The 26,568-nt window shown below is 41.7% G+C and overlaps 3 protein-coding genes across 21 annotated transcripts in view; 2 read left to right on the forward strand and 1 right to left on the reverse strand.

Annotated features, from left to right (window-relative positions):
- The window catches only part of LOC143345790 (uncharacterized protein CG43867), a 166,867-nt gene extending 146,389 nt beyond the window's left edge, over window positions 1-20,478 (forward strand). For 7 of the 16 annotated variants that reach the window (XM_076773229.1, XM_076773283.1, XM_076773240.1 and 4 more), the window contains 18 exons: window positions 8,061-8,228; window positions 10,185-10,472; window positions 11,890-12,092; window positions 12,819-13,050; window positions 13,288-13,462; window positions 13,546-13,782; window positions 13,848-14,139; window positions 14,214-14,487; window positions 14,567-14,956; window positions 15,045-15,263; window positions 17,331-17,623; window positions 18,005-18,338; window positions 18,508-18,747; window positions 18,902-19,042; window positions 19,228-19,353; window positions 19,421-19,630; window positions 20,046-20,181; window positions 20,337-20,478. In XM_076773229.1, the coding sequence (XP_076629344.1) occupies window positions 8,061-8,228; window positions 10,185-10,472; window positions 11,890-12,092; window positions 12,819-13,050; window positions 13,288-13,462; window positions 13,546-13,782; window positions 13,848-14,139; window positions 14,214-14,487; window positions 14,567-14,956; window positions 15,045-15,263; window positions 17,331-17,623; window positions 18,005-18,338; window positions 18,508-18,747; window positions 18,902-19,042; window positions 19,228-19,353; window positions 19,421-19,630; window positions 20,046-20,181; window positions 20,337-20,401 (4,023 nt within the window). In that variant the 3' untranslated portion in view covers window positions 20,402-20,478. Of the gene's footprint in view, window positions 1-1,731; window positions 2,233-6,580; window positions 6,834-6,879; window positions 7,675-8,060; window positions 8,229-10,184; window positions 10,473-11,889; window positions 12,093-12,818; window positions 13,051-13,287; window positions 13,463-13,545; window positions 13,783-13,847; window positions 14,140-14,213; window positions 14,488-14,566; window positions 14,957-15,044; window positions 15,264-17,330; window positions 17,624-18,004; window positions 18,339-18,507; window positions 18,748-18,901; window positions 19,043-19,227; window positions 19,354-19,420; window positions 19,631-20,045; window positions 20,182-20,336 lie in introns of those variants that run through there. The other 9 variants (XM_076773352.1, XM_076773345.1, XM_076773361.1 and 6 more) reach the window with 9 other exon arrangements.
- A 439-nt stretch (window positions 20,479-20,917) lies between these two features.
- Window positions 20,918-23,585, reverse strand: Naa20a (N-alpha-acetyltransferase 20 A). Of its 2 annotated transcripts, XM_076773716.1 has the most exons (7): window positions 23,379-23,585; window positions 23,241-23,265; window positions 23,046-23,136; window positions 22,814-22,943; window positions 22,604-22,740; window positions 22,442-22,529; window positions 20,918-21,055 (listed from the first exon to the last, which is right to left on the reverse strand). In XM_076773716.1, the coding sequence occupies exons 1-6, from the start codon at window positions 23,429-23,431 to the stop codon at window positions 22,444-22,446; spliced, it is 522 nt and encodes a 173-aa protein (XP_076629831.1). In that variant the 5' UTR covers window positions 23,432-23,585; the 3' UTR covers window positions 20,918-21,055; window positions 22,442-22,443. The 2 variants fall into 2 exon arrangements, with proteins under 2 accessions (XP_076629831.1, XP_076629830.1); XM_076773715.1 differs by lacking the exon at window positions 20,918-21,055 and having other exon boundaries at window positions 22,302-22,529; window positions 23,379-23,583.
- A 1,327-nt stretch (window positions 23,586-24,912) lies between these two features.
- LOC143345938 (sn-1-specific diacylglycerol lipase ABHD11) lies at window positions 24,913-26,500 on the forward strand. 3 transcript variants are annotated; one of them, XR_013080357.1, is made up of 7 exons: window positions 24,913-25,055; window positions 25,156-25,312; window positions 25,365-25,519; window positions 25,592-25,730; window positions 25,814-26,141; window positions 26,208-26,282; window positions 26,365-26,500. XR_013080357.1 is itself a non-coding variant. In XM_076773585.1 (5 exons), the coding sequence occupies exons 1-4, from the start codon at window positions 24,913-24,915 to the stop codon at window positions 26,120-26,122; spliced, it is 975 nt and encodes a 324-aa protein (XP_076629700.1). In that variant the 3' UTR covers window positions 26,123-26,141; window positions 26,208-26,294. The 3 variants fall into 3 exon arrangements, 1 of the variants encoding a protein (XP_076629700.1); XR_013080353.1 differs by having other exon boundaries at window positions 25,365-25,730; XM_076773585.1 differs by lacking the exon at window positions 26,365-26,500 and having other exon boundaries at window positions 25,365-25,730; window positions 26,208-26,294.
- Window positions 26,501-26,568: the final 68 nt, after the last annotated feature.

Consider the following 26,568-nt stretch of genomic DNA (forward strand, 5'->3'; position numbering starts at 1 on the left):
AAACTGGTCAATTCTGTGATAATAACATAAACAAGTAAAATGAACTTACTACTTGTTGAGCATTAGTTACCATTACGAAGGAAGCAGCACCAGAGGTCCAGCTGTAACATAAGAAACGATTCGTAATTTAGCAAAAGCGTTAGACAGTTCCATAACATTGAATTGGTATCAAACGACAAAATAGAAGTGGGGGGAGCAATTTTAAATAGTTCTTACCAGTGGTCATCACGGTCCGGCACTGGTCAGTAGTGGTCAGTAGTGGTCAGTCGTCGGATCTCCACTGGTCAGCACTGGTCAGTAGTGGTCAGTTCTGGTCAGCCCTGGTCAGTCCTGGTCACTCCTGGTCCCCCCAGTGGTCGGCACTCCACGAATGGCCTGACTTCGGCCCGCGAGACCCGATCCCCCTGGATGCTCCAGGGGTACTGAAGAATTTGTCCAGCGGTAGTCTTCGAGTGGGGAAGTCGAAGAGTGGGGAGACTACGTCAACGTGAAGAGTTTAGAACCGCTTGGTCAAAAGAACAACGCTATTTCGATTGGTCCCATCTCTTGACCAGTTCTGGATCTTCACTGGACCGCTGACCTTGATATCAACCTCACTGTTGACCACCAGTGACCATAGGTCAGTCATTGATCATCGACCCATTAAAACCATTAGGAAGATTAAAGCCTTCTTACGAGGGTCGCCTTACAATTTGATGCATGATCTTTTTAACATTTTGTTCCACTTTGGAAGAGTGTATCTCATGTTATAGGACACTCATGGTACAGCGATAGCGTTCATCCCACTTGCGATAAGTCTATTCTTTACCTCGTTTATGCGTAATAGGTTGGAAAATAAAATCGTATGCAGGTTGACACATTCGCCTTCTTTCTAGAATTCTCGAAGCTGTCCAAAGCTCTTAAGCTCACGTAGACATGGCTATGAATTGGGGTGTGTAAATGGAGGAGTAAGCTTACTCTGGACATCGGTCTGCCGTCTGATAACACTGTTATGAATCAATTTTTAGATTTATCAAGACACATATGTATAACCTCCGTATCTGTAGTATTACTCATTTTCTATTCGTTAATTTTTGTTAATACGTGTCTTTTTGTGCATCAGTTCGAACAATTGCCATGCCGAGCGAAAAATTCGGAGGTGATTTTAGCGTCCTCGTCAGTGAAGAAACTATTCATTGAATTAGTATCGATGGGCAGGGATTGAAATTCATTTCTAAACTGTTGGTAATGTTGCGAGTGACACGAAAATGGTAATGGGGTTTCGAGATTCCATAAAAATGGGCCGAAAAAATACATTGTGTGCAAAATCTACTCGTGTACCTCACCTGTGGCGATACTCTAGAATCTTTGGTGAATCAGTGAGAATCAAAACTAACCTAGCGAAGAAGCTCTATATTTATAATTGCCTATGCAAGGCGGATCGTAGCCAATTTGCTAATATTATTTAGTTTTTAATTAATAATTGCATTACCCAGCTTCGAGTGATACGATTATTAATTAAACGCTAAATAATATTACCCAGGTCTCACCACGTGGAGGTTGCTGCGAGTGGAGACCCGCCTTAACCGATTCCCAACCACCCTCCATTAATAAAAACCTGTAACCAACACGATCGTTGGTCGAAGAAGAAACAAACGAAAGTGCAACCAATGAAAGGTGCATAAATGCCTGCCTAACTAAACCTAAATTCGTTTGTATCCTACCTAACTGGAGTTTACGGAGTGGAAGCAGCCACGAGCGCTGCTGGCAACTGGCAGTAACGTCTGGAAACGAGTTTGCCCGCGTGGTAAAGAACCATCGGACACTTCGGTCGGTATTTCGCAATAGTGGATGTCAGGGCGCATGTTGCGTCTCATTGATTTTTGGGCTGGCTCGGGCGCGAGAAAGACGGGGCCACGAGGATGGGAAAAAGACGGACTTGCCAACGGCTCCATAGGGAGGACGAGTAAGCACCGGGGGGTGGGGTGAGAGGAACGACAATATGGCCGAGCGACCGGCCGGCGAGACCGTCGTTTTGTTATGACCTCGAAATTCGGTCGACAAGTCGCCGTGCGTTGGTGAACCACGTGCATCCGCGTCCGGGTCGCCGGCGACGACGACGACAACCCGTCAGCCAGCCGTCCTCGATCCTCGTGACCCCGATCGACGGGACGATCGCCGCGGACGCGTCGCAGACGCTCGAACCACCGCGTCTTGAGAATTATGGATCCAGGCAGGTGACATCGATGAAAGGTAACCAGCTACACGAAAACGCGAACATCGTCGTAAATTCGCGATCTATTGTTCCTGGATATCGATCGTTTACGTCGCCCGTTTACGTGCACGCTAATCTTGCGAAAACGAAAACGAAAACGAAAACGTCCAACGCGGAACATGCATAATTTCGATCTCGATTCGACCCGAATTTGTCGGTTTAAAATTTTATAGAGTTCTTTTTACTCATAACACTCTTTACCTAAAGTAATAAAAAATTCCATTTGACCGTTCGATTCGTTTGGCTCGATACATAATTGACGAAGCAATCCAATTTATTCACTGGACCAAAAATAGAAAATACTTCTCCGTGTAGTTGTGTTTCACCGTTTCTACGTTGGCGGCGCTAATGGTAAAGGGGACAACTACTCCTTGACCCATTGCTCGTATAAACTTATATCGAATTATAGAGAATCTTGCGTCTGCTTCAAATGTTTCTGTATCAAGTTACGCTCTGAACTATGCCTGACCTGTACAGCCTTTCAGTAAATGTTCGATCGACCCCCTTCTAGACAGATTCTGCTCTCGCGTACGCCGATAAAGAATTCTACTCGAACGTTCGTTTCCTGTGGTTGAATAGTCGATCGACGAGGGGAGAAACGTCGATTCTATGCAACGAACCGATCCGCGAGCCACGGAAGCGTGGAAAAACAAGACCGGTGAGCGATTTATCGGACACAGACCAACTTAACGACTCCCTTTGACGGGACGTGTCGCGTATAGAATTGGCGTTCGGCCAATTCATGAGTAATCCACGTTTCCCATGAGCACCCGCGCAACAAACAAAATAAAGGCACTCGCGTCGTCTCGCTCACCGCGGTCACGGTGGCTCGTTTAAATATTTCAAAGCGACCGTGGCGTGTCGGGCTCGTTCCCGATGTTGCTCTTTCGCGTCTCCCTTCGCGACCCTCGCAAAACCTTTTCAACGTCGATTGATTCTGCAACGACGTTCGCGACTGCAACTGGCCTACATACGATTTAACGCCATGGAGTTACGTTTCACCCCTTTTCAGAGAAAATTCATTTATCTTGGTCCTCCACTACCCGGAGTGACTTTGAAGTCGCACACTCGTTATCTGCCGCTTTTGAAGTCTGATTCGAGGGTCCGTTACCACGCGTCACGCACGAGGGACAATGACGTTCGTTTATTTTCGCGCGAAACGCAAAGATAGGTATTTATCTTCGTATCGAACGAACGTTTGAAACAATTTTTGATTCGCAAATAGTCAGATCATGGTTAGCGAATATAAAACTATTTCCTTACGTAAAGTAATATGTTCGAAATATCTGTCGATCGCAGTAGTTTCCTTGCTTGTGTTGGTCGGAAAGTAAAAGTGCTCTAGCATTCAGGTTAGAAGATCTAGGTGCGATCTAATCGCGAACCGTCTGCTTCGATCGCATAAATGGCCTCGACGGGCGCGTTAAGCGTCGTAATTTGTTGATCCGTTCAGTCAACGTAGCGTTTCTCACGCCGTTCGTCGGTCGTTGATCCATTTAGTCAGAGACTCAGCCTCTCGCGGTCGTCTGTTTTTTCCGCGGCCCGTTCCCCCCGAAGATCGCGGTTTGAATGGATGTTTCTGCATGTACGTGCACATTAACGGTCTCGTTTTGGCGGGAAGCCAGCCCGATTCGACGGTTGCATCCGCGAGGCGACGCCACGCACGTGCGCCGTCCGTTCTGCCTAAAAAAAAACAAAAGAGGGAGGGGGGGCGTGTCTCGTCACCCCCGCAAGATCGACTCTCGTTGTACGTACACTGTGTGCCAAAAATTTGGAACCACCGCGCGAATTAACCCCGTCCCACCCACGAACGAGGTATTTCGTGGCCTTTAAGCAATTAAAATAATCAAACATAATTGAACTTCTATTTCTTTGAACTTGATTTGATTATATTTTCAAAATTATTATTTTGATCGTCAAGGGATAGATTCAAGGGACAGAAAAAGAAAAGAGAGGGTGCGTTTCGTCCTACCTTAGACAACTGAGGTATTGGAAAGTCGATCGAGGATTGTATATACAGGGTGTTCGGCTACCCCTGGGAAAAATTTTAATAGGGGATTCTGGAGGCCAAAATAAGACGAAAATCAAGAATACCAATTTGTTGATGGAAATTTCGTTAAAAAGTTATTAAGAATTAAATTCAAAAATTTCAAATCGTTCTGGAAAAATTATTTTCGGTTGCGGGGGTTAATTACAATCACTTTTGGTCATTATACATACCCTCGAAATCCTACCCACTTTCTAGAAAAAAATTCGAGAAGATGTGAAATTTTCCGACAAAATTAAAAAACTTCAAATCGTTCTAAAAAAATTATTTTCGATTGCGGGGGTCAATTACAATCATTTTTGGTGAATAGACATACCCTCGAAATCCTGCGCATTAATAACTTTTTAACGAAGCCTCCATCAACAAATTAGTATTCTTGATTTTCGTCTTATTTTGGCCTCTAGAATCCCCCAATAAAATTTTTCCCAGGGATGGCCAAACATTCTGTATATTAACCGAAGGGTCGGTCGAGCGCTTGTGAGAGAGCAACCCCTCTAGTGGTGAGCATGGGAAGCAACGCCACACGATCTTAAAATTTTGGTAGCTTATCCTATTAGCTCTCTATTAATGGGTCAGTATAATGTAGTTACGGGATTTTGGTAGAAATTAGCAAGTGATTCAATACTTTTGGCCGCTGGTGTACATCGCGTGCAGGTTCAATGAGAAACTGGCCCGATATTTTGCTACCTGGATACTCGCAATCTTCGTCAATTACAAACTTAATGCACGTGAAGCATGTTAACGGACGCGACAGGTGTAAGGTAATTACGCCTAATTCCGACGCTGGCCCAATTATCGTCACGTTTCCATTATTTGTGACAGAGTTCAAATTTCATGCAATATCCTGTCAACGCGACGATATCCACGATTAATTTTCTTTCGTTTAAATTATAGGTGACTAGTGTATGTATTATATTCAAGTATTCATAATCAATTTTAATAAAGAATAAATATTCGAAAATCCCATATGTAGAACGTGATTTTGATTTCAATTTATATCTAATTATTAACGTATACCGAGGATGAGAGCGTTGTATAGGTTAGTTAATTTAAGCAGAAGCTGGCTGCAGGAGGAAAATAGTATCGGATTTCAACTCGGAGGTGTATACTTTCGAGAAAATCCGAACAGAAGCTCGACGTTGTCTCGTAGATCAGAACAGACGGGATTCAATTATTCTTGCGCCGGGCTATTTCTGGTTTCGCATCAGTTTTGCTTTCAGGCATGCGCTCCTGGAGACAGAAGACGAATCGATAAATCTTAAGATACGGTTCAAAAGTCGCCAGACATATCCGATCGAACGATGAACCCCGCCATTCGGGTCGTTGTCGTTGAATTAAACGCAAACAAGGTGGTTGCCAAGTCTCCTACTTTCGATCTTTCGAATCCGTATGCCTCAACAAGTGTCGAACGATGGCTGAAAAATATTTCTATGCAAACGAACGCTCGTACATTTTTGCTTATTAACGATGGATCAAAGTTAAGAGGCTAATGGCCCTAGAAGCTATTTCAAACGTCTAAATTCGAACCTAACCTGCAAATCGCCCGGCACAAATTGCAATTCAATCGTGCTGGTCCACGTTGTTTATATTCAGAAGCTTGAATAAACATTGAACTATGATTGCAAACGAGATATCCCTAGAGACCGATCGATAAATAGAATTACCCCAACGAGATTCTCAAAATGGTCAGAAGTTTCCGGGAACTTTCGACCTTATGTTCTCAAAAAATTAAATAGACGTATTCCTCTATTTTAATGCCCACAATTATCCCAGATACAGATCCGGAACTTTCGACCTTATATTCTCGAACCTAACCTAAAAATCGCCCAGCAGAAATTGCAATTCAATCGTGCTGGTCCACGTTGTTTATCTTCAGAAGCTTGAATAAACATTGAACTATGATTGCAACCGAAGTATCCCTAGGGACCGACCGATAAATAGAATTATTACAACGAGATTCTCAAAATGGTCAGTTTGCGGAACTTTCGACCTTATGTTCTCAAAAAATTAAATAGATGTGTTACGTCTAATATGATGCCCACAATTTGCCCAGATACAGATCCGACCGATTTCATGGAAATTTTATTGATATCAGCGCCTCGTTTCGCAGAGACTCCCCTCGCGAAACAGTGTATCGGGAGATGCTGTGCGTAGGGTGGCAGCAAAATCTCTCAGCCTGTCCGGCGAGGCAGCTTGCCTCTCGGGGTGGCGTGTTTGCACACGAAGTCCGCAGGACCTCAACGAATTCTGCCATTGGCCGCGAGCCAACGTGACTCATCGCCTCTAGGAAAGGCCGCGCGCGGAGAGTTTACGTGCATCGGTTTCGTTCAGTTCGGTTCGATCTCCGGCAACGTGCGCACCGCCCTCTGCGTCTCCGCCCCATCGAGAACAAGGGAAAATCGAGGCTCTGGGAGTGTCCTCGTGAATCGCGGTCGCGGAAGAGCCCTCAAGAGAGAGAGGACCTGCCGACGTGAAGGGCTTAAAGAGATCCTCGGGCCTATACTCGTCGAGCTATCATGGCCACTCGTAACCTTGGTAAGCCTCGAACCACGATGACACACTGCACCCGCGAACGGTTCGTCGAGTGAGTGAAAATAAACGGTGGACGTTCGGCGAGATCAGAGGTTACCTCTTTGGGGGGAAGGGGGGGATTGTGCACGTGGCTGGACGTCGATTCTCAACTTACGGCGAAATAGTGGGCGATCCAGGGATTTAGCAACGACGATCGATCGTTAGAATCATGGAAACTCGAGGGCTTTGTCGATCGTCGATACTGTCCCAGTTCGAAATCGATCGATTCGCTAGAAAAACTGTATTAAGTACAGTTGTCCCGCAAACAACGGGGCGTCGAGCGTTCACGGAGGTAGTTTCGGAAAAACGTTCGATCGTTGGAGCGCGTGGGACCGACAATGAACGTGAAAATCCGCGTACGGTGCGCGATCGATATAACTCGCGGCGATGAGAGCACATGCACACCACCGGGGCGTCGGGAGGAAAACACTCGGCCAAGAGGATTTCCCCGCTGGCGTATTGATTTTCTCGATACCGTTTCTCCCCTTTTGGCAGTGGACGCTCTCGGCGTGCAGGCGCTTACGTACGCGGAACGTGATATCGATTTTTGACAGCTGCTGCGAAACGACCACCGCCGGCGTGTCGTGTCAGAAAAAAGGGGTGCACGAGGTCTGCACGCAACGTTGAACCGACAACGACCGCTGGTCGGTCCCCGTCTCGCTCGGTCGCGTCGCCGTGCGCTTTTTCGCTGCTGTTTACTCGACGATCCCACGCCTGGAGCCACGCGTCTCCGACTGCCATGCTCCTTCGATCGAAACGTCGCACGCTCACGTGACCCCCGAGAGAGCCCCGACCGAAATTCGTGGTACGTGTTGCGCGAAACTCCCTTCTTCCTTGGAAAACCCACGCCGAGAAGCCTTTCCCACGAGCGAAAATAACAACCGGGGGGGTTTCGATGAGTTTAGGAACAGGAAAGATGAAGGTCCGCCAAAACTATCTTGGACCCCGGAAATCGCAGTTTCCATCAACGTTTCCTGTACCTCGCGAAACCGAGGAGCGATCTCGACGTCTATTCAGATTCACGCTTCTGTTTTTCACAGGGCGGTGGGAGGGGGTAGGAGAGACAATGTCTGCGGCTTGAACAGTAGAATCTGTCCTCAACGATCGTGTCGACAGTGTCGTCGAGAGAATCGGACCGTCGATACTGGGTGGTTACGTCGTTAGTAACGAGGTGCGTTTGATGTCCCGCAGGTACGGATGATGGAGGAGCGGCTAGTGAAGGGTGAATACTGCCTGAGCACTTCCGGCGTTGGTTCTCCACCGCACTCGCTACCGTCTACCTCCGGTACGCAGAATGACAAGATCGAGGACGTCCACTGTGCCTGCATCTCGAAGCTAGAGACACAGGTCGAGGAACAGGTGAGGGATTCCATTGTGCAACCGATTTCCTAACCCTCCTGAACCGGAAAGGCGTGTTTCTAGCAGTATCTCTGAAATAGTTCGAGATAAGAATAAAATTAAACCATTCGATGCAGTTTTAAAAGTATCGAGGTATTTGCAGCAATGCTTGGATAACTGCGAGTCATTTTCAATCGGATAAGTGAAAGGTACATCCCTACTATTGAGAGGGGACTCCCCTTCACACATCAGAGAAACTCAACATCGAGCGGACCGGATAGTGTAACCTGATCTGTGCTCGAATATCGGTGAGACAAAGATGAAACTTTTTATTTCTGATTATTTTTTCTAACGAAACTTTTACCAATGCGTTTGCGAGTGTTTTCCGATTAAAATAAGATCAAACACGATGTAATTTGTTTTTAACCTACTTCTGATAGAGTATAAGATCGTGTTTGGTCTCGTTTTAATCAGAAAAACTTGACGAACATATTAGTAAATGCACCATTGACAAAAATTAAAAAATAAATAAGTTTCACATTGTGTTATTCTTACTTCACGGTTCGGCAAGATACAAGGCCAAACGCCGTAGCTCGTGTTGCGCCTTTCTGGGAACTGGAATGCTTTTATTCTCGTGTTTCTCGCAGCTGTCCAAGATTTGCTGTATCTATTCCAGCCAATCGTATTACCAAAAATATAACAACGTTACACCTTCGTGTACCTTCCATTGATCAAAGTGAACATACATTGCTAGCAAATGCTACGAGTTCTGTGTAATGTCAAGTATGGAGTCTGAAACCTGTCGGATCGAGTAAAAGTCGCTGAGTCGCGCGTGGGTAACGTTGACGAATTGTACCGAGTGTTTCGAGTCGGTTCGTTGACACAGTTCATACAGAGTGTTCAACTACCCCTGGGGAAAATTGTAATGGGGGATTCTAGAGGCCAAAATAAGACGAAAATCAAGAATACCAATTTGTTGATGGAGGCTTCGTTAAAAAGTTATTAACGTTTAAAGTTCCGACCGTACTGAATTTTTTTCTAGAAATTGGGTAAGATTTCGGAGGTAGGTCTATTCACCAAAAATGATTGTAATTGACCCCTGCAACTAAATATAATTTTTTTAGTATGATTTGAAATTTTTTAATTTCGTCGAAAAATTTCACACCTTCTCGAATTTTTTTCTAGAAAGTGGGTAGGATTTCGGGGGTATGTCTATTGACCAAAAATGCTTGTAATTGACCCCTGGAACTAAATATAATTTTTTTAGTATGATTTGAAATTTTTTAATTTCGTCGAAAAATTTCACACCTTCTCGAATTTTTTTCTAGAAAGTGGATAGGATTTCGGGGGTATGTCTATTCACCAAAAATGATTGTAATTGACCCCTGCAACTAAATATAATTTTTTTAGTATGATTTGAAATTTTTTAATTTCGTCGAAAAATTTCACACCTCGAATTTTTTTCTAGAAAGTGGGTAGGATTTTGGGGGTATGTCTATTGACCAAAAATGTTTGTAATTGACCCCTGCAACTAAATATAATTTTTTTAGTATGATTTGAAATTTTTTTATTTCGTCGAAAAATTTCACACCTTCTCGAATTTTTTTCTAGAAAGTGGATAGGATTTCGGGGGTATGTCTATTCACCAAAAATGATTGTAATTGACCCCTGCAACCAAAAATAATTTTTTTAGCAACTCAGTCAAGAAACTGATATTTTTGATTTTCGTTTTATTTTGGTCTCCAGAATCTCCCATTAAAATTTTTCCCAGGGTTGGTCGAACACCCTGTATATCTCGAATTTTGAGTCATCGGGTTTCCCGAACCGCCGAGAATACTCTCGCGGTGAACGATCCACGTTTCGTAAGCAATTTAGCGGAACCGTTGTTTCAGCGCGTGATAACAAGTCGCGATAACGGTGCAATCGAGGACGAGTATCGAGATAATCGACTCACCGGCGATTACCGATTGCTTGCAGAGACAGTTGCGGCTCCAGGACGCGAGGCAGGTTGAGGCGAAAGCCGCGAGAATAAAGGAATGGGTGACTAATAAGCTGAGGGAATTGGAGCAGCAGAACCAGCACCTGCGGGAACAGAATAACAAGTGTAACCAGCAATTGGAACTCCTGAGGAATCATATAACCAACATCGGCCTGAAACCACCTGTGAGTCCCCGCGGGCGAATTCGTCCGACAGCTGACGCGTCTTTTCCAGCCAGATCCCCGGAACAGTGTCAGAGAACCACGAAGGATCGCGACCGTTTAATCGTATATATTCAAATTGCTCTATCAGCGAGCATACTGCTTAATAAATGTTCTACGAGTGGTGTGTAACAATGTTCACTTTGACGAGACTCTTGGAGGATAGGTTCTTAGGTTGTTGCTAAAGTTCTGCCCATTAACCCTATGCGGTCACGAAACACTTTTAACGTTTCCTTCCAGCAGGTCCGCGCGCAATTTAGCTACTTCTACTTGTACCCTAAGTTTTGTAAGCAATAACTTACAAAAATTATGTCTTGGTGTTATTCTGTTGACTGTAAAACTGGCCCTACGATTTTATTTATATCCATCATTTAGTAGGCATGAAAGCGAAATTAATGAGCTACTGTAACATGACTTTGAAGGGACTTTGAATATAAAAATTTCTGTTGACGTTTTAGCAATGCAAGTTTTTATACTCTATACAAAGTCAGCGAGCTGTTATAACATGATCTGTAATATAAACATTTATGTTGCTAAAACGTCAATCTAGATTGTTAGGCTCTAGGTCATTTATAGGTCATCGTTAAACGACTCGTTGATTTTGCGTTAAAGTCTGCTACATTATGGATAAAGGAAATTACAGGGTTGCGCGAAAAAATTATTATCGCTTCTGAACCGTGTCGTCCTTCATAAAAAAAACATTGTAATTGGACCATTAACAACAAAATAAGAGGGGTTAATAAGTTATGTGCTCCAACATGTATATTTTCATCCTATACATACTGGCTGTAGAGTATAAAGGTCAACTGAAAATATACTGCTTAAAATAATCGGAGAACTCCGTGTTTCAAGAGCGAACCATTTATTGGGAATAACAGAAATACTGTGTCACCAGTTTGTATAAGATGCTTCTACTTAAATAACTCTTTCATACTTTCATTCGTTTTTACAGGCAGACACGTTGCTCAAGATAATTCAAGGCATATGTGTTAATAATATTTTGTACGATTCTATTTCAGTTCGCTAATAGACAGAACTTCTGCAACAATATATATACATGAGTATAGCCGGTGAAAGATTAATTCTATGCAAGGATTGCGCCATTCTGCAATTAAATCATCATTTTTTATTCATTGCTGAAACCTTTTACGTTCCGTTAAATCCTTCAGTCTGGTTCTCTGTCAACTGTGTGATCATTTCATAACTCTTTAGGTGTTTTTAATAGATTGCATAGAAATGTTGCACAGTGAAATACAAAAAGACTTATGTAAGTGATCGACTACTGGCAAGGTAATTCTATATTATTATACACGTTCCACCGACTATACCATCTATGTAGGGTCTTATCCTAAAATCAAGGAGGTTATAGGCTTCTAGCCTGGGTACTCCCGAGCGCTACGACCTTGAACTGCCACTCGCATACTGTTTATCGACTATATCGATGCAAACTGGACCCGTAAAACTCACGGTCTCTGCATTTCAGGCACCAACGAGAGCGTCGTTGTCCCTGGAGGTGGACCCCACGTTACGCAGACGGTCGGAGAGCCTCGAGGGAACCCCGCAAACGGTGCCAGAAAGCGTGCAGAGTGCCGCAGCGGAACCTCAAGCCGGCACCAAACACCGTAGACACCTGTCCGCTTGCGGGTCTATACAGCGAGGGATCGCGGCTACCAACATGGATTCAAGGTAGAATACTTGCGTGAGGGAAACGTTCTGTGAGCTTCGCGCGCGTCCACTAGCTTTTTGCAATCGCTTCCGCGCTTCTGCCCACTTCTAACAGCCTCTAAAACGTCGTGTAATTGTATTTCGATTCTCCTTGGGAGGTCTCACGACGTGATAGCGGCGCCCGACTCTCGAAACTGTGGTACCCTGTCGCGTCCGGAGACTTCCTGCGGGGATCTGTCAACCCGTGTGCTCTTCTCTGTTGCTATTTCATCTCGAGCACGATACCTATAGTCGGATCAGAGTCACTTGGTCGCTCGAAGCCACTGATTAACTATCCCCCCACGTTGTTTGACTGTCCAATCGCTGTATCTCTCTGCGTCTTTTCAAATAGCAACTTCCAGAAGAGACACGAGTCTACTATCTTCTATAGAGTAGCGTGACAAAATAATATAGATTATTTTAATTTATTTGCCCTTTGCAATGGTTGAACTTTCGTGGATAAGAAGTAATATTCTTGGTTTGTAAAACAAAGTTAAAATCAACGCCAAAGAGTAAGTGGCCTTGAGCAGTCAGTTGATCTTGATCCGAGTATAGTCCCTTTTGTTTTCTTTTAAACTAGTTTCTTTGGTTCTCGCTGGCGCTAACGGTCAACACGAAGCTCTCTTGCTAATTGCGTACCAATCTAAAAGCGTCTGCTGGATGAAATTAGTTTCGTGTTTTATGCTTGCCGTTCTTTTTCTGCTCTAGCTTGCTGTCCGAGGAGCTGGCCGCGGCAGTGGAGAATCTGGTGATGCTGCCGAATATACCTGGCGTCTCGGAGGCTAGTAGGGACAGTGGTAGCTCCGAGGCTGTTCACGACTACGCCGAGATATACACGCCCAGCAGAGAAGGGATGAATTGGACTCAGAGTGCTCAAGGTCCTCGACCACCTACTCCGCCTCTTCACCGATTCCCCAGTTGGGAAGCGAAGATATATCAGGTAGAGATCGACTTGTCTTGCGCTAGATAGTAGCCTTGAAGGGGTTCGGTCGTGTCTCTGCGAGAAGAATTAAGAATTACGTTGCGTCGAGGTTTAGCAAAATGCGAAGTCATGCTTACGTCGTTCGTGGTACAAGTTAGCAAAGTGGAGAATGAACGAGGCGTGCGTGGCGTGCATGACCGCCAAGTTGTTGCAATTTGTAATCAAAGAAACGCGGGGTGCTCGTTGATTCCGTAGGTAGCTGATGGCGGGCTTGGCATCGGTCCACCGACGAACGAGGAATCCGCGCCTTCCACGATGACCAACACGACTAGCTCGTCGAAACATTCCCAGGCAACAGGACACAACTTGACTGCGCACAATTCCCAAGGCTATTGCGATATTTCAGTTCCAGTGTACGCGACGGTCAAGGGTAGGTAAATTTCTATACCTCGTCCACTCGAAACGCGTCGTTCTCGCTCAGCAAATTCGTCCTTAACGATTTTTATGTTCCAGGACGAGCTAGTCAAATTAGGTCCATGCCGTTCGGCGACAGTTCCGACGACAGCTCGGACGGCGAGGAGCATCCGAATCAGACGGAGACCAACACTAGAATCACCAACAGTTCATCCGACAACACGGACTCTTCGCTTGGCAGCGGGAGCAGCCCGTCGAAAAGCGTTAAAACCACCAGCAGCCTTAGTCCCGCCAAGAGAAGCTCCAGCGGTTCCCCTAGCAAAAGCGTCAAACGTGGTTAGTAGTATATAATACCGTGCATCGAATACTCGACAACTTGAAGACTAACCTTGCCTTTGCAGATACCTCTTTGGAGTCTGGCCTGTCGGAGGACTATGCGATACCCCCCGACGCGCTCAGCTCAACCTCCCTCGAATCCAGCATGCCTAGTCTGCTAATGCGCGTCTCGGGCGAGAGCCCGAAGAGGCAAGAATCTTTGGAGAAGACTGGCCACCTGGCAAAACTTGGCGGGAAACTGAAAACTTGGCGGAAGAGATGGTTCGTATTGAAGAACGGGGTGCTTACGTACTGGAAGAGTCAAAACGACGTCAATCGGAAACCTCAGGGCCAAATAGTATTGGACGAAGTGTGCAGGTAATTCTCCAACGATGTATAATTCTTGCTACGCTATGAAGAAAATCATTTTGAGAAACATGATTCCTCGGCAGGATAAACAGGGCGGAAGGCGCCGCCACGTTCGAGATAGCCACGGGCAAAAAGACGTATTACCTGACGGCGGATTGCATCGCGACGATGGAGGATTGGATAAGGGTGCTGCAAAATGTACAAAGGCGGAACGCGACGAAGCTTCTGCTCAGCAAAGAGGACAACAAGCCGACGATACAGGGATGGTTGACGAAGGTGAAGAACGGGCACGCTAAAAAGTGCTGGTGCGTCCTCATTGGAAAAATGTTCCTTTACTTTAAGTGCCCTAACGATACGGTGAGTCCTCGTCTTCTCGATCTTACGCGACCTACGGACAATCAACGTTACTATGACGCCTCTCTTGACGTTTCCTCAGAATCCTATTGGACAAATAAATATGAGAGACGCGAGAGTAGAAGAGGTCGAGCATGTATCCGACAGTGACAGCGAAGAAAGGGACGCCGAATGCCCTCACGAAAGAACGATCGGCATCTTTCCAACTCACCAGGGTCCTACGTACTTACTGATGCCCCACAAACAAGACAAAGACAGCTGGCTGTACCATTTAACGGTGGTTTCGGGAGGGGGCCCGAGCGCGGGGACTCAGTACGAACAATTGGTGCAAAGATTGATGGAAACCGACGGTGATCCTAGTTGCGTTCTATGGAGACACCCCTTGTTGCTCCATACGAAAGAAAACATCACTAGTCCACTGACCAGCTTGACCTCTGAAGCCTTGCAGACCGAGGCTATCAAGCTTTTCAAGGTTTTGTCACGCGTCTCTTTTGTCTTTAGCGTTCGCCCGTAACGATGAATGCGAAAAAGAGATTAAAGGGACAATATTATTTGCACAGGCTTGTCAGTTGTTCATGTCGGTGGCAGTGGAGCAAGCAGGCATAGACTATCATGTGGTGCTAGCGCAAAATGCGTTGCAACAATGCTTAGACCAGCCTGAACTGCAATCTGAATTCATCTGTGCATTGGTAAAGCAGACAAGTCGTCACACACAACACCGTTTGGGCGTACAGGTAAAAAAGGCCGCCAGACTTGTGTCGCTGGGTACTGCGCGCGTTGTAAGTCCTGCTTATTGTTTAACAAACACTCTGAACCCTGTACCATTTTCACAATTGACGTTCGATGCGCGACTTTAGCTAACGCGTTCACCTCGAATCTGTATCCGCTAGTCGCTACCGTTCGAGGCTTTCGGGTACATACAGTAGAACTTCCATTATCTGAATTAATAGAATACTTTCCTCGTATTGACTCTTTTGTGCTTAAGACAAAATAATAGAAATGGAGAAATAATTCAAACGAATCCATTTTATTATAAATTCGTGGATCTCGCATCTCGTTGGCTGCTAGGCTTTACAAAGAAATTGCATTCCTTTGATACCTAAGCCCTCTTTCAAATGTAACGATTTATTTTTACGAAAGAATCTTTCAACGCGAAAAAGAATACTCTACAAATAGCGTTGCTCGAATAATAGAACGTTCAGGACAGTTGAGCACTTGGATAACGGAGGTTCTATCGTACTTGCAACAAATTGTAACGATTGTAATCGTAGACAGTAATGTTCGACGATATCGCGTTTGTTGTTGCCTCCGTGTCCAAGAAATGGTACATTGGGTACGCTTAGTCAAGTATTATAAAATAATCTCGTCGAAGTAGAGCGGTGAACTGTTTGGTTGTCTTTCCCTTTATTTTCTTTTTCAAGAAGACTAACTGATTAATAAAACGCTGTCGTTCGTTTACCACGAACAATAATACTTGACGAAGTTCTTTAACAAGAAAAGATTTTTTAGTTTTAACATTCATTCACATTTCATTTTCATTTGCTGCTTTATGTGTGCTCTTCCTAGGCTACTCTGAATCGCATGCGTTCTTTATTTATTTTTTTTTTCTGAATTTTTTTTTCTCGTTTTTGTTTCGTTTTTTAGACGTCGTCGTGTTAAGTTTTTTGTTTTTTCGTTTCGTTTAAGTTTTATTGCGTACTTTTAATATTTATACATGATACCCGATCACCTTACCCCAGATGAGACCCTATCATGTGAGCCGAACATATTTCGACAATTCATTCCTCTCATCGACGATCAATAGACATTTTTCATTTCATTCCATCAGATCGTGCTGTTTCTCTGAAATCTCTATGATAAATAGTATTGTAATATAGCGTCTTGCGAATACGTTGTCAAAATACGTTCTGCGGCACACACACTTGCAGAATGGTATGTTGGTGTACATAAGAAACCACACACAGAAAAACATCTTTTTATAGATTGGTTTTTTGTTTCTGTTTCCGTACCGTTTTTTTGCTCAATAGCTCATTACAATATTCTCTGTTTGAATGCTGCTTAGAGAACTTAGTCTTTGATCACACCGGTGTCATAGACGGTTACTTAAGGAAATAAAGCTAGAATCCTTACAGATTCGAACGTCCGTCGTAGTATGCAATACACGAGACTCGAAACACACGAGCTGCATTATCGTTGGATATATACAGCTTCGCAAAACAAAGAGAAAAGAAATAACAAATAAGAAAGAGACAAAAGAAAAGTGTGTTTCGTTCGTTCGATCCGCGAACGAACAAGACAGTTAACGCGAACCAAAAGTGCTTTCGAGCTGTAAGGTAGACTCACATGGCCTTAAAAAAAAAAAAAAAAGTATATATATATATAGATATATATATATATAAAAACAAAAGCGCTTCTCTCATCCACATTGTTCTTAATTCATTCAGATTGTTGACGGTCCATGCGTTTTATGTGATTAACACACATAGAGAGTTGATGCGTTTAATGGTCCGATTTCGATTGCTTACATACTAACAGACGTATGACGTAACAATTCACACGTGTTCCACGATCGAGGACATACGAGTTATTCACCCCACCTAAAAGAGTATTCCTTTCGACTTGAATTTGACTTGACGACCTATAGAGGCACATGTTTCTTAACGACACGTTTCTTTTCATACCCGAGATATATGGATAAAACTGAATAAGATACAATGACGATCCGATTCGAGAGGACAGTGGGTCGCGATTTATTCAAAAGAAACTAAAAAAAGAAGAAAAGAAAAGTAGTAGACTAGGTCTGGTTCAGTCCAGGGATATAGTAGTATGCCAGCATACCATTGCAGCAGCTCCTCCTCTGCGCCACGCAATCGCTGTTCACCTGCGATACGCAAAGTCCCGCGGCAAATGGCAGCGGTGAAAATGCGGACGCACAATCGACGGCCTCCACTTCTCACAGTCCTCCGCTCACGCAGGGCCACTCGACGTCTACGATTCTGGACTGCAAAACTAACCCCGCCCAGTACGTTCTTATCCAGGGATGGCAGCTGCTCGCCCTCGCTGTTTCGCTCTTCCTACCGAGGAATAATCGGCTACTCTGGTACCTGAAGTTACACTTGCAAAGAAACGCTGACACTAAGTGAGTGCCATTTCACCTCTGTACAGCACAGGGTAGGCTAGAGCAATTCCGACCACCGTTTACAAAATTCTAATTAAATCCTCGATCATTGGCCACACCGGAAAGTATGCTAGCCTTGTAATTATTCAATAATACGATATCACTCTATGGTTGGAATTACCTTACCATACCCTTAGCACCCCGTATCTTGATCCAAATTAAGATAGTCTCGAGTCAGGAGTTTGTTCAGCCACGTTTGACTTGGAAGTCTCTTGATTCTGACTCAGTAGTTCGCTATTAAAAGAGACAATTCATGTACTCGATGTTGCACTAAGGTCTTTATAAATTCTAATCAAAAAATGAATGTCGACGCTTACTGATCTGCAGAATATTAATTTCTAGAACGGAATGTGGCAAGTACGCAGCCTACTGCGAAAGAGCTTTGGAAAGGACTCTACAAAACGGTGGAAGGGAAGTGAAACCCTCGAGAATGGAAGTCCTCTCTATACTGATGAAGAATCCTTACCATCACTCCCTGCCGCACGCGATACCGGTTCATTTTTTAAACGGCACATACCAGGTTGTAAGCTTTGATGGCAGTACCACGATAGAGGAGTTTTTGAACACCCTGAACCAGGAGATTGGCTGTCGGGACGTTCATCAGTCCGGTTTCACGTTATTCAGCGACGACCCGATCGAGAAGGATCTCGAGCACTTTATAGATCTTCAAGCAAAGGTATGTGTTCGATGAACAACTGTTAAAGGATAAAGGTAAACGTTTTCTGAAGAAACTACCTCGTCGATTTCAATGGTTTTGATATATGAAAACGATAAGGGAGCTTCGATTGTAAAGAATTACCAAGATATGATCTAGAAAGATACTCATTGGATTTCCTTTGTTTCAGCTCTGCGATATAATCTCGAAATGGGAAACAGCGTTGAGGGAGAAGGGTTCAGGGAAATTCGAAAATACCAGGGTGATACAATTGACGTACAAATCGCGGTGCTATTGGCGACAGGCGGCTAAAATGGAGACTGACAGAGAGAGGCTTCTGCTTTGTTATCAAGTGAATCAACAAGTGGTGCATGGAAAGTTTCCAGTAAATCGTGAGCTTGCGTTCGAGCTTGCATCGTTAATGGCGCAGGTTGGTCTCAAATATTTTTAACACGTTCCTTGTCATTGTCGTTTCATTCAACATAGTACGTTTAACCAACCGCAAAAGTAATTGCAATATAATTAATTACTGCCGAAGTCTTGTAAGTATGAACGGTGTTTAATACCACGAACGACCCACACAGATTGATTTTGGAGAATACAACAACGACAAGGCACGAGGAAGCGGCCCAGGAAGCAATCCGCACCACCTGGTGCTTCAGGCCCTGGACAAGTTTTATCCGATACGATACCGGACGAATATCACTGCCGAACAATTGAGGCAAGTATAAGAAGAAAATAAAAAAAAACTATCGAAGACATACGGATGCTTTTAAAAACTAACACGATGCATATTAATCACAAATAATTACAGTAATCGTGAATAAATGCAAGGTGGTTTCGAAATAAGGCCGATGTCGAGAGTAACCAATTATTTTCTTGAATAAAGAAAATTGTTTATTGTAGGGAGCTGCAAGAAAAACTACAAGAAAAATGGATCGCTTTAAAAGGTCGCAGCGTATTAGACTGTGTTCGCATATATCTAACCTGCACCAGGAAGTGGCCTTTTTTTGGAGCAACACTTTATCAAGCAAAAGTAAATAACCGAAGCTTCTCGCGGATAAAAGCGAATATATGGAGCATAAAAATATTTTGTTTCGCAGTTGAAGCAATCTGAACCAATGACCGCATGGATTGCCGTCTCCGAAGACAGTGTAACGTTACTCGAGCTACAAACGATGGCAGTGATGTGCCGTTACAACTACGCGAATATAGTTACATTCGGAGGATGTTTAGATGATTTTATGCTCGTCGCTTGCCCCGACGAAGGCGCCGCGGAACAGAAACTTTTATTCGCGCTTTCGAAACCTAAGGTACGGAAACATACAAGGTGTTCGGCCGCCCCTGGGGAAAATTTTAATGAAAGATTCTAGGAGCCAAAATAGGACGAAAATCAAGAGTACCAATTTGTTGATTGAAGCTTTGTTAAAAAGTTATTAACGTTTAAAGTTGCGTCTGTAGATAGTGGTTCTTAGTCTACTTAGTGACGTGTCGCCAGCCATACAGTTTTGTGAATGAGAGCTACTATCGCGCGTGCACAATAACTTTTTAACGAAGCCTTAATCGTCAAATTGCCATTCTTGATTTTCGTCTTATTTTAGCCCCTAGAATCTCCCATTAAAATTTTTCCCAGGGGTGGCCGAACACTCTGTATATCGTTATCCGTTAAAAAGCAATTAACGGGAATCAAGCTTTTCAGACATTGACAATGTTTTCCTGCTCTTACAGATTTTGGAGATAACATTGTTGATCGCCGATTATATGAATGCCTTGGGACACGCTTTACCTGGTACCCCACAAATGAACACGCTGACCCGTAATGGATCTCATCGGTCCATCAAATCCACTCTGAGACCTACCACTGGTTCGTAAAAATACATACTTTCACGATAAACTCATGATAATTAAACAAGCGTAACTTTAGAGTTTTCACCAATTTTGTTTCTGGTCCAAATTATGCTCGTTTAGTTTATTATGTTACTCGTTGTATTTTTATTAACGAAATAACAATCGCATCAGGTTCTAGCTGTCTTCCAACGCAACCGGATATTTTGAAGTCAACACCAGACCACCAAAGACCTTAAAAACTCTGGTCAATCGAATTCGTTGAAACGAAGCAGGGAAATGTGGCTCTTGGTTCGTGAAAGTCTGATCCCGCCAAGGCACTAACTTTATACTCGAAGGTACTACAGCCTTGTATTATAAGAATCACCGCGAAAATGACGAAGAATACTGGTCGACGCGCAGCAAGTGCGCGCTGTAGTTAATTTTAGTTGCGTTTTTTGTGTAAATTAGAAACGATGCTTACGAACGACGTATTTATGTAAATACCTGACAGCATGCAGAACACACTCATGTGGTCCACGTTACGCGATTCAAACGTGGGTGACTGAAACTACTCGAAATCGATCCGTAAACACTGCCTAAAGTAAATTTAGTATGTCTGAAATAACATCGAACAGTTTCGTTGGAAAGCTAAGCATCGCGCTGAGACTTTTTGCTACCGTATTTATATACCAAATTCAAAACGTTAGCGTTTAAGGTAAAGCTACGTAAAAGTGGTGTATCACATACTATGTACATAATTAATCAGAGTTACTGGATGTTTAGAAGTCTAGCGAGCAATGCAGCGATACCTTTGTCTTCGATATGAGAGTACGTCGAGAAAGATTCTTACTTCTTGCCAAATCGACCGCAATCCACGTGTACGGTGGGCTGCAACCGAAATACTGCAGCTTCTAAATGAAAACACACGTGATTGTTATTACTTGGAAATAAGTATGCAATTTTTTAATGAACATTTCTTTTAAACGCAAAATATATTGCCGGACACGGTGACTGTGTACCTACTGTCGTTGTAGATTCGAAGCACGATCTCGATAATTATTTTATCCGTGCAAAAATCTATGTTTCGATTATGAGTGTATTATACGCGATTTTTTTTTTTTTGTTTCTCGTCAATCCACTACATTTTACACATTCGATCTTTTTGTAATTTCAATCATTGAAAGATCGACGATGGACAGCAAGTACAGACAGTATTGTATGTAAGGTCTCATCAATGTTCAATTCGTAAGGGAGAATTCTTTATACGATAAACGACGAACGGAACTTACATAATTGTCATGTTATTTTGATAACAGCTAGTCTCATATTTTATATTTATTTAACGTCTAAGCGAATAAGTTCGTTTTATATAAGGACACGACCAAATAGATGTAATGGGAACGCATTTTTTTCTTTGACAATTAGTATCGTTCCTGTGTAATGTATGTGCAACAACACTTTTGTACCAATCAAACGGTGATCCCGTCACTATAGAAGTTTTGTACGCGCTTGACGTGTCCTACGTAACTAGCAAATGTCTTCCTTCTCTTTAGTAACCAGAAATAAATAAAACAAAAAATAAATAAAACAAAAAAAAAAAAAAATTTGAAAGTAGGGCTTTCGTGCAATATGTACAAGACTTCTATAATTTTGTAATTCCTGGGATAGGCTGAGAATGACTGTGCCTCTCTGAGCAGAATAGACAAAGTAATTCTATGCACGGCTTTGTTTAGCGCATTGAAGATTTTATATAAAATGAAACGATCGAACCTCAGATTACTGGGAGCAGTACAAAGATATGCAAGAACGACATTTTGTCTTTAATTTTTATAATACGCAATTGAATGCTACTACTCGGGTGCTTTGTCACCTTTGTATCATGATGCAGTAAAGTCACTGATTCTGTAAATATCACGTTAGGCTTAAGTTTCTAGTTGTAGTAGAAAGAGAAGAAAGGGCAGCTGATAAAATTTAACAACGGTCATAGAAATTTCTTGCGATCGTCGAGAGAGCTGTCTGCGGTTAATTCTATTGAGCCTACCACATTACATTTCTATTTATTATTTATTCGCATAAAATGACGCATAAAAGGCACGAGCGGTGTATGGCAGAAAGCATTGTACTATTGTACAGAAAAAGAAATAAACTGCTCGGATCTGCACTTTAAGAGATTATTTATTCACTTTAGATGTTAAAAATTTCATCGCAATAATAATAATAATAATAATAATTTAGAGTATACTTAAAAAAGTGTTATTTATTTTACGTTCTTTCCTTGACAAAGTATTTATACGTACGTTTAATCTACTTCTTCCGGTCTCACAGGATGAGTCAACGGTATAACCGATTTTTTCATTACATCCCTCGAAAGTGCTTTCCTCATATCTGATAAGAACGTGCATAAAATTAACTTCAAAATTTAAACGATTTATTTATGAAACACGACGTTAACTACGTACCAAAAGCATTCTCATCTGGATCCCCGTTATAATATTCTAGAACAGTCCTGTACACAATATAACCTAACTGTTCGTACATTCTGATTGCCACTTTATTGCTAACTCTCACAAAAAGATCCACAAAATATGCTTGTTTCCTGCAATAATGCAAAGCATTTTGAAAGAGTTTCAAAATTACGAAACAACGTTAAACAATATTTTCAAACTTACATTTCTGAAAGCTCTTCCAAGGACTTTACCAAGGTTGCGGCAAGACCTAACCTTCTGTACTCAGGAGACACTGTGAGTGCTGTTATGTGACCATGCCAATTCTCCCCATGACCCTCAGCCTTTCCCATAACTTCGACATTTTTCAAATAAAGAAACATCTAAGTCTTGTATCCATTCTCAAAGCACGGAACAAATAACGCGTTAAACGAACAAACGGAGAAGCAGAACTTACTGTAACCCATAACTTCTCCGCTCGGTGATTCCGCTACCATAAAATATTCAGGCCAATGCGCCAAATAATGCGTATAGAAGTTAAGTCCGTACTGCAAAGCAGAATCTTAAGGAAAAAACAATTCGTGAGCGATGGACCGATACCGCTTAAAAACTAACTATTTGCATCAAAAGGCAAACCCCACTTAAAGGATACTGTCTCTGTAAGTGGATCCAAATTCCTATAAAGAATAGTAAAATTGTTAAGATAGATGAATTATCGTTCTGATTCGTACTTATGCGTATTTAGGTTAGAAAAGCTGTCGCTTAGCAACACGTATGTTTCAAAACTTACAAATTGTTGAATTTGAATAAATCATTGCATGTAAATGGCCTGAGAGTTGTCATGTTTTAGAAATTTCAAAAAATCGCGTCGACAATGATAATCTCAACCCAACCAGACACGAAAACAGTATCAGCACTTAACCTTAGACTGCATTTACGGATATATCCGACGTCACTGATTCATGTGCACCACGTGACACATATACTAAATAGTTGATAAGCTTGATGCTAGATGGTGTTACCTAAACTTTGAAATATCACGGACGAGGTGTAGAATATATTATATCGCGTATTAGAATATCTACAAGTACGGATTAAAAGAGAAAGTTAAAGGTGGCCCATCAAAAGATTATTCTCGATTTGCTAATGTTTTGTCAATGAATTAAATCATTTTTAAACACAATACATTTCATACCAAGAGGACCTCCAATCATTTCTCAGAAACCTTAATCCGGCCTTGGCTAAAAGAGATACAATATTCTCACGAACAAAATGAAATTTTATATAAAATATATAATCTTAAAACTTAAATACATGTTACCTTAATATGTCTAATAAATACTAATTACTTTGCGATGATACAGCATCCTAGGAATTTTTCTAGCGCCATAGTAACGCCTGGCGGATAAGGAGGGAAACTTTTGTAACTACATCTAGCGTTTTAGAGGAAAAGGAGTAACCAGGTCTAGTGACTTTCCCCTCTTACGAAACGAATCACTATCCTTAAGTCAACAAAAAAAATTAATTTTTTATCGATAAATTCTGGCAAACATAGACAAACATAAAATTATTCAAGGAAACCATTTGTTGAATTCTATACAGAATTTCAATTAAGAATAGGGAACTAGGTAAATAGGACAACTGCTATATAGGCATACTGGGGAAAGAGTATTCACAGTATAGGTTTACGCACGTTATCAGTAACGTACGTGTTATTTTTAAACTCTATATACGCTTTATTAATAATAGAAAATGTATGAAGTCATCAAATAAAATACGACTCTGATCAAAGCGGTGCATTGATGCAGAAGGCCAATGAGAATCGGATTCATGAAGATTGCCAAGGCAATATTGTTTATGCACGTCCTTTCATTTTGAACAAAATCACCACAGTACAAAGAAAGAAAATTATTCAAGTCATTATACGTAATCTTAACAAATAGAAAGGGTAAACTGCAAGGGGCTCCACCTGTAAATAGGGCTAATCTAAATGAAAATACTATATCGTAGTAATTTTACATAAGTATTAAATATAGGTAACATAGAGGTCATGCATAATGTTACCATACGTGCAGTTGCAAGATTATTCGATCTTCATTTGAAATAGGTCGAACAGAATTTACTAAACCATACAAACGGCAATCTGTACTTGTATTTTGAATTATACTATTATTTCACACATTATCAGACACAATTATTCGTAGTTCATGATTGTATGTTATCGAAAGATAACATAAAGCATAAATCTTCGGAGATAAACGAAGTGTTACAAAATTTCGGATATGTGAATAAACATTTTCGTAGATTGCTGTTGAGAAATAAAAATGGAAAACGTGAGTGGTGTGTGCTGTCGTTACCTGATAATAACACGAAATATTTTCGTGCAGCATCGGAGACAAGACTTCATGAACACTTCATTTGTCTCATCATCTTTATCATCTAAACATATACGTAACAACTCTAATTCGTAAGTTCGTACATATAATCTAAATACAATTTCTTTTGTCAGTACGAATGAATATATTCGTTATCCGTTTCAATATCGTCTACGTTGATTTTTATTTAAGAGTGGTTCCAGTTAAGCTTGCATATGCATCATACGAGTCAATGATGGGAAGCAAAAATGTATCCAAACAACCTATTATAATAATGCATGGTCTGTTTGGTTCAAAGCATAATTGGAACTCTTTATCAAAAGCAATCCATCAGCAAACAGATCGTAAGGTAGATACATGGACTTTGTTTTATATGAGAAATACTTGGAATGTCGTTATAGGTAATAACTGTAGATGCAAGGAATCATGGAGATTCTCCACATTCTACAGAAATGTCCTACAAACATATGGCAAAGGATGTGGTTCAACTTATGAATGACTTGGGATTTGAGAAATCTATACTGATAGGACACAGCATGGGAGGCTCTACAATGATGTATGTAGCCTTGCATTATCCAGAACTAGTAGAAAAATTAATAGTAATAGATATATCTCCTGTGAGGACTAGTCCTCAACTTTTGGATCTTAAAAAGATATTCCATATTATGCGTACTTTGAAACTAACTGGAAGCCCATCATTAACAAAAGCACGTAGACTGGCAGAGGATCAACTTGCAACTGTTGTCAAACATTTGAGTTTGCGTCAGGTAAATAGTTAAATTTTTATATTTTTCACAAACGATTAGATGGCACTATTTTTTACATGAATTAAGATTATATTTTTCTGCAGTTTTTAACAATGAACATAGTGGAAGCTGATAATGGACAATACAAATGGCGAATTAATTTACCTGTACTCGAACAAAATTTTGAATCGCAAATAGCTAAATTTCCCGAGTCAGAAAATGTTTACAGAGGACCGACGTTATTCATAGGAGGTGCAAATAGTGATTATATAGTAGCAGAAGATCATAATAAAATTAAAAAATATTTTCCCTCTGGCCAGTTTATATATATAAACGATGCAAATCATTGGGTTCACGCGGATAAACCAACCGAGTTCCTAAAGATTGCAGTTGACTTCATTAATCAACCATGATCATAATTATGGTACCAATGTAAGAAAAGCACACAATGTATTTTGTAAACATATATATGTTTATGTGAAATTTATAACATTACAGGGTAAAATAAGTGAAAAATAGCAAATTAAAATATAACTGTACACAGTGTGAACAAATTTGTAAATTCTGTGTCAGGTAAGAACTTATAAAGCTTAACATTTTTTAAGCTCCTTATTTGTTACGTTTCCATAAAAACTACATATTTAATATTTTTCAGCTTGAAAAACATTTTATCAAAACTGGAAAATAGTTCCACATAAGGCCATGCTTTAATATAGGATAACTATTCAAAAAGTAAAATTCCAGCAAGATTGTTACATTATTAAAATATAATACGCTTGATCACAGAGGTGTTCAATAAATTATGTAAATTTAAAGAATTACATATATTGTAAATTTTGTATTTAAGCAATGTAAAAAT

This window comes from Colletes latitarsis, chromosome 2 (assembly GCF_051014445.1).
Source record: "Colletes latitarsis isolate SP2378_abdomen chromosome 2, iyColLati1, whole genome shotgun sequence".
Lineage (NCBI taxonomy): Eukaryota > Metazoa > Arthropoda > Insecta > Hymenoptera > Colletidae > Colletes > Colletes latitarsis.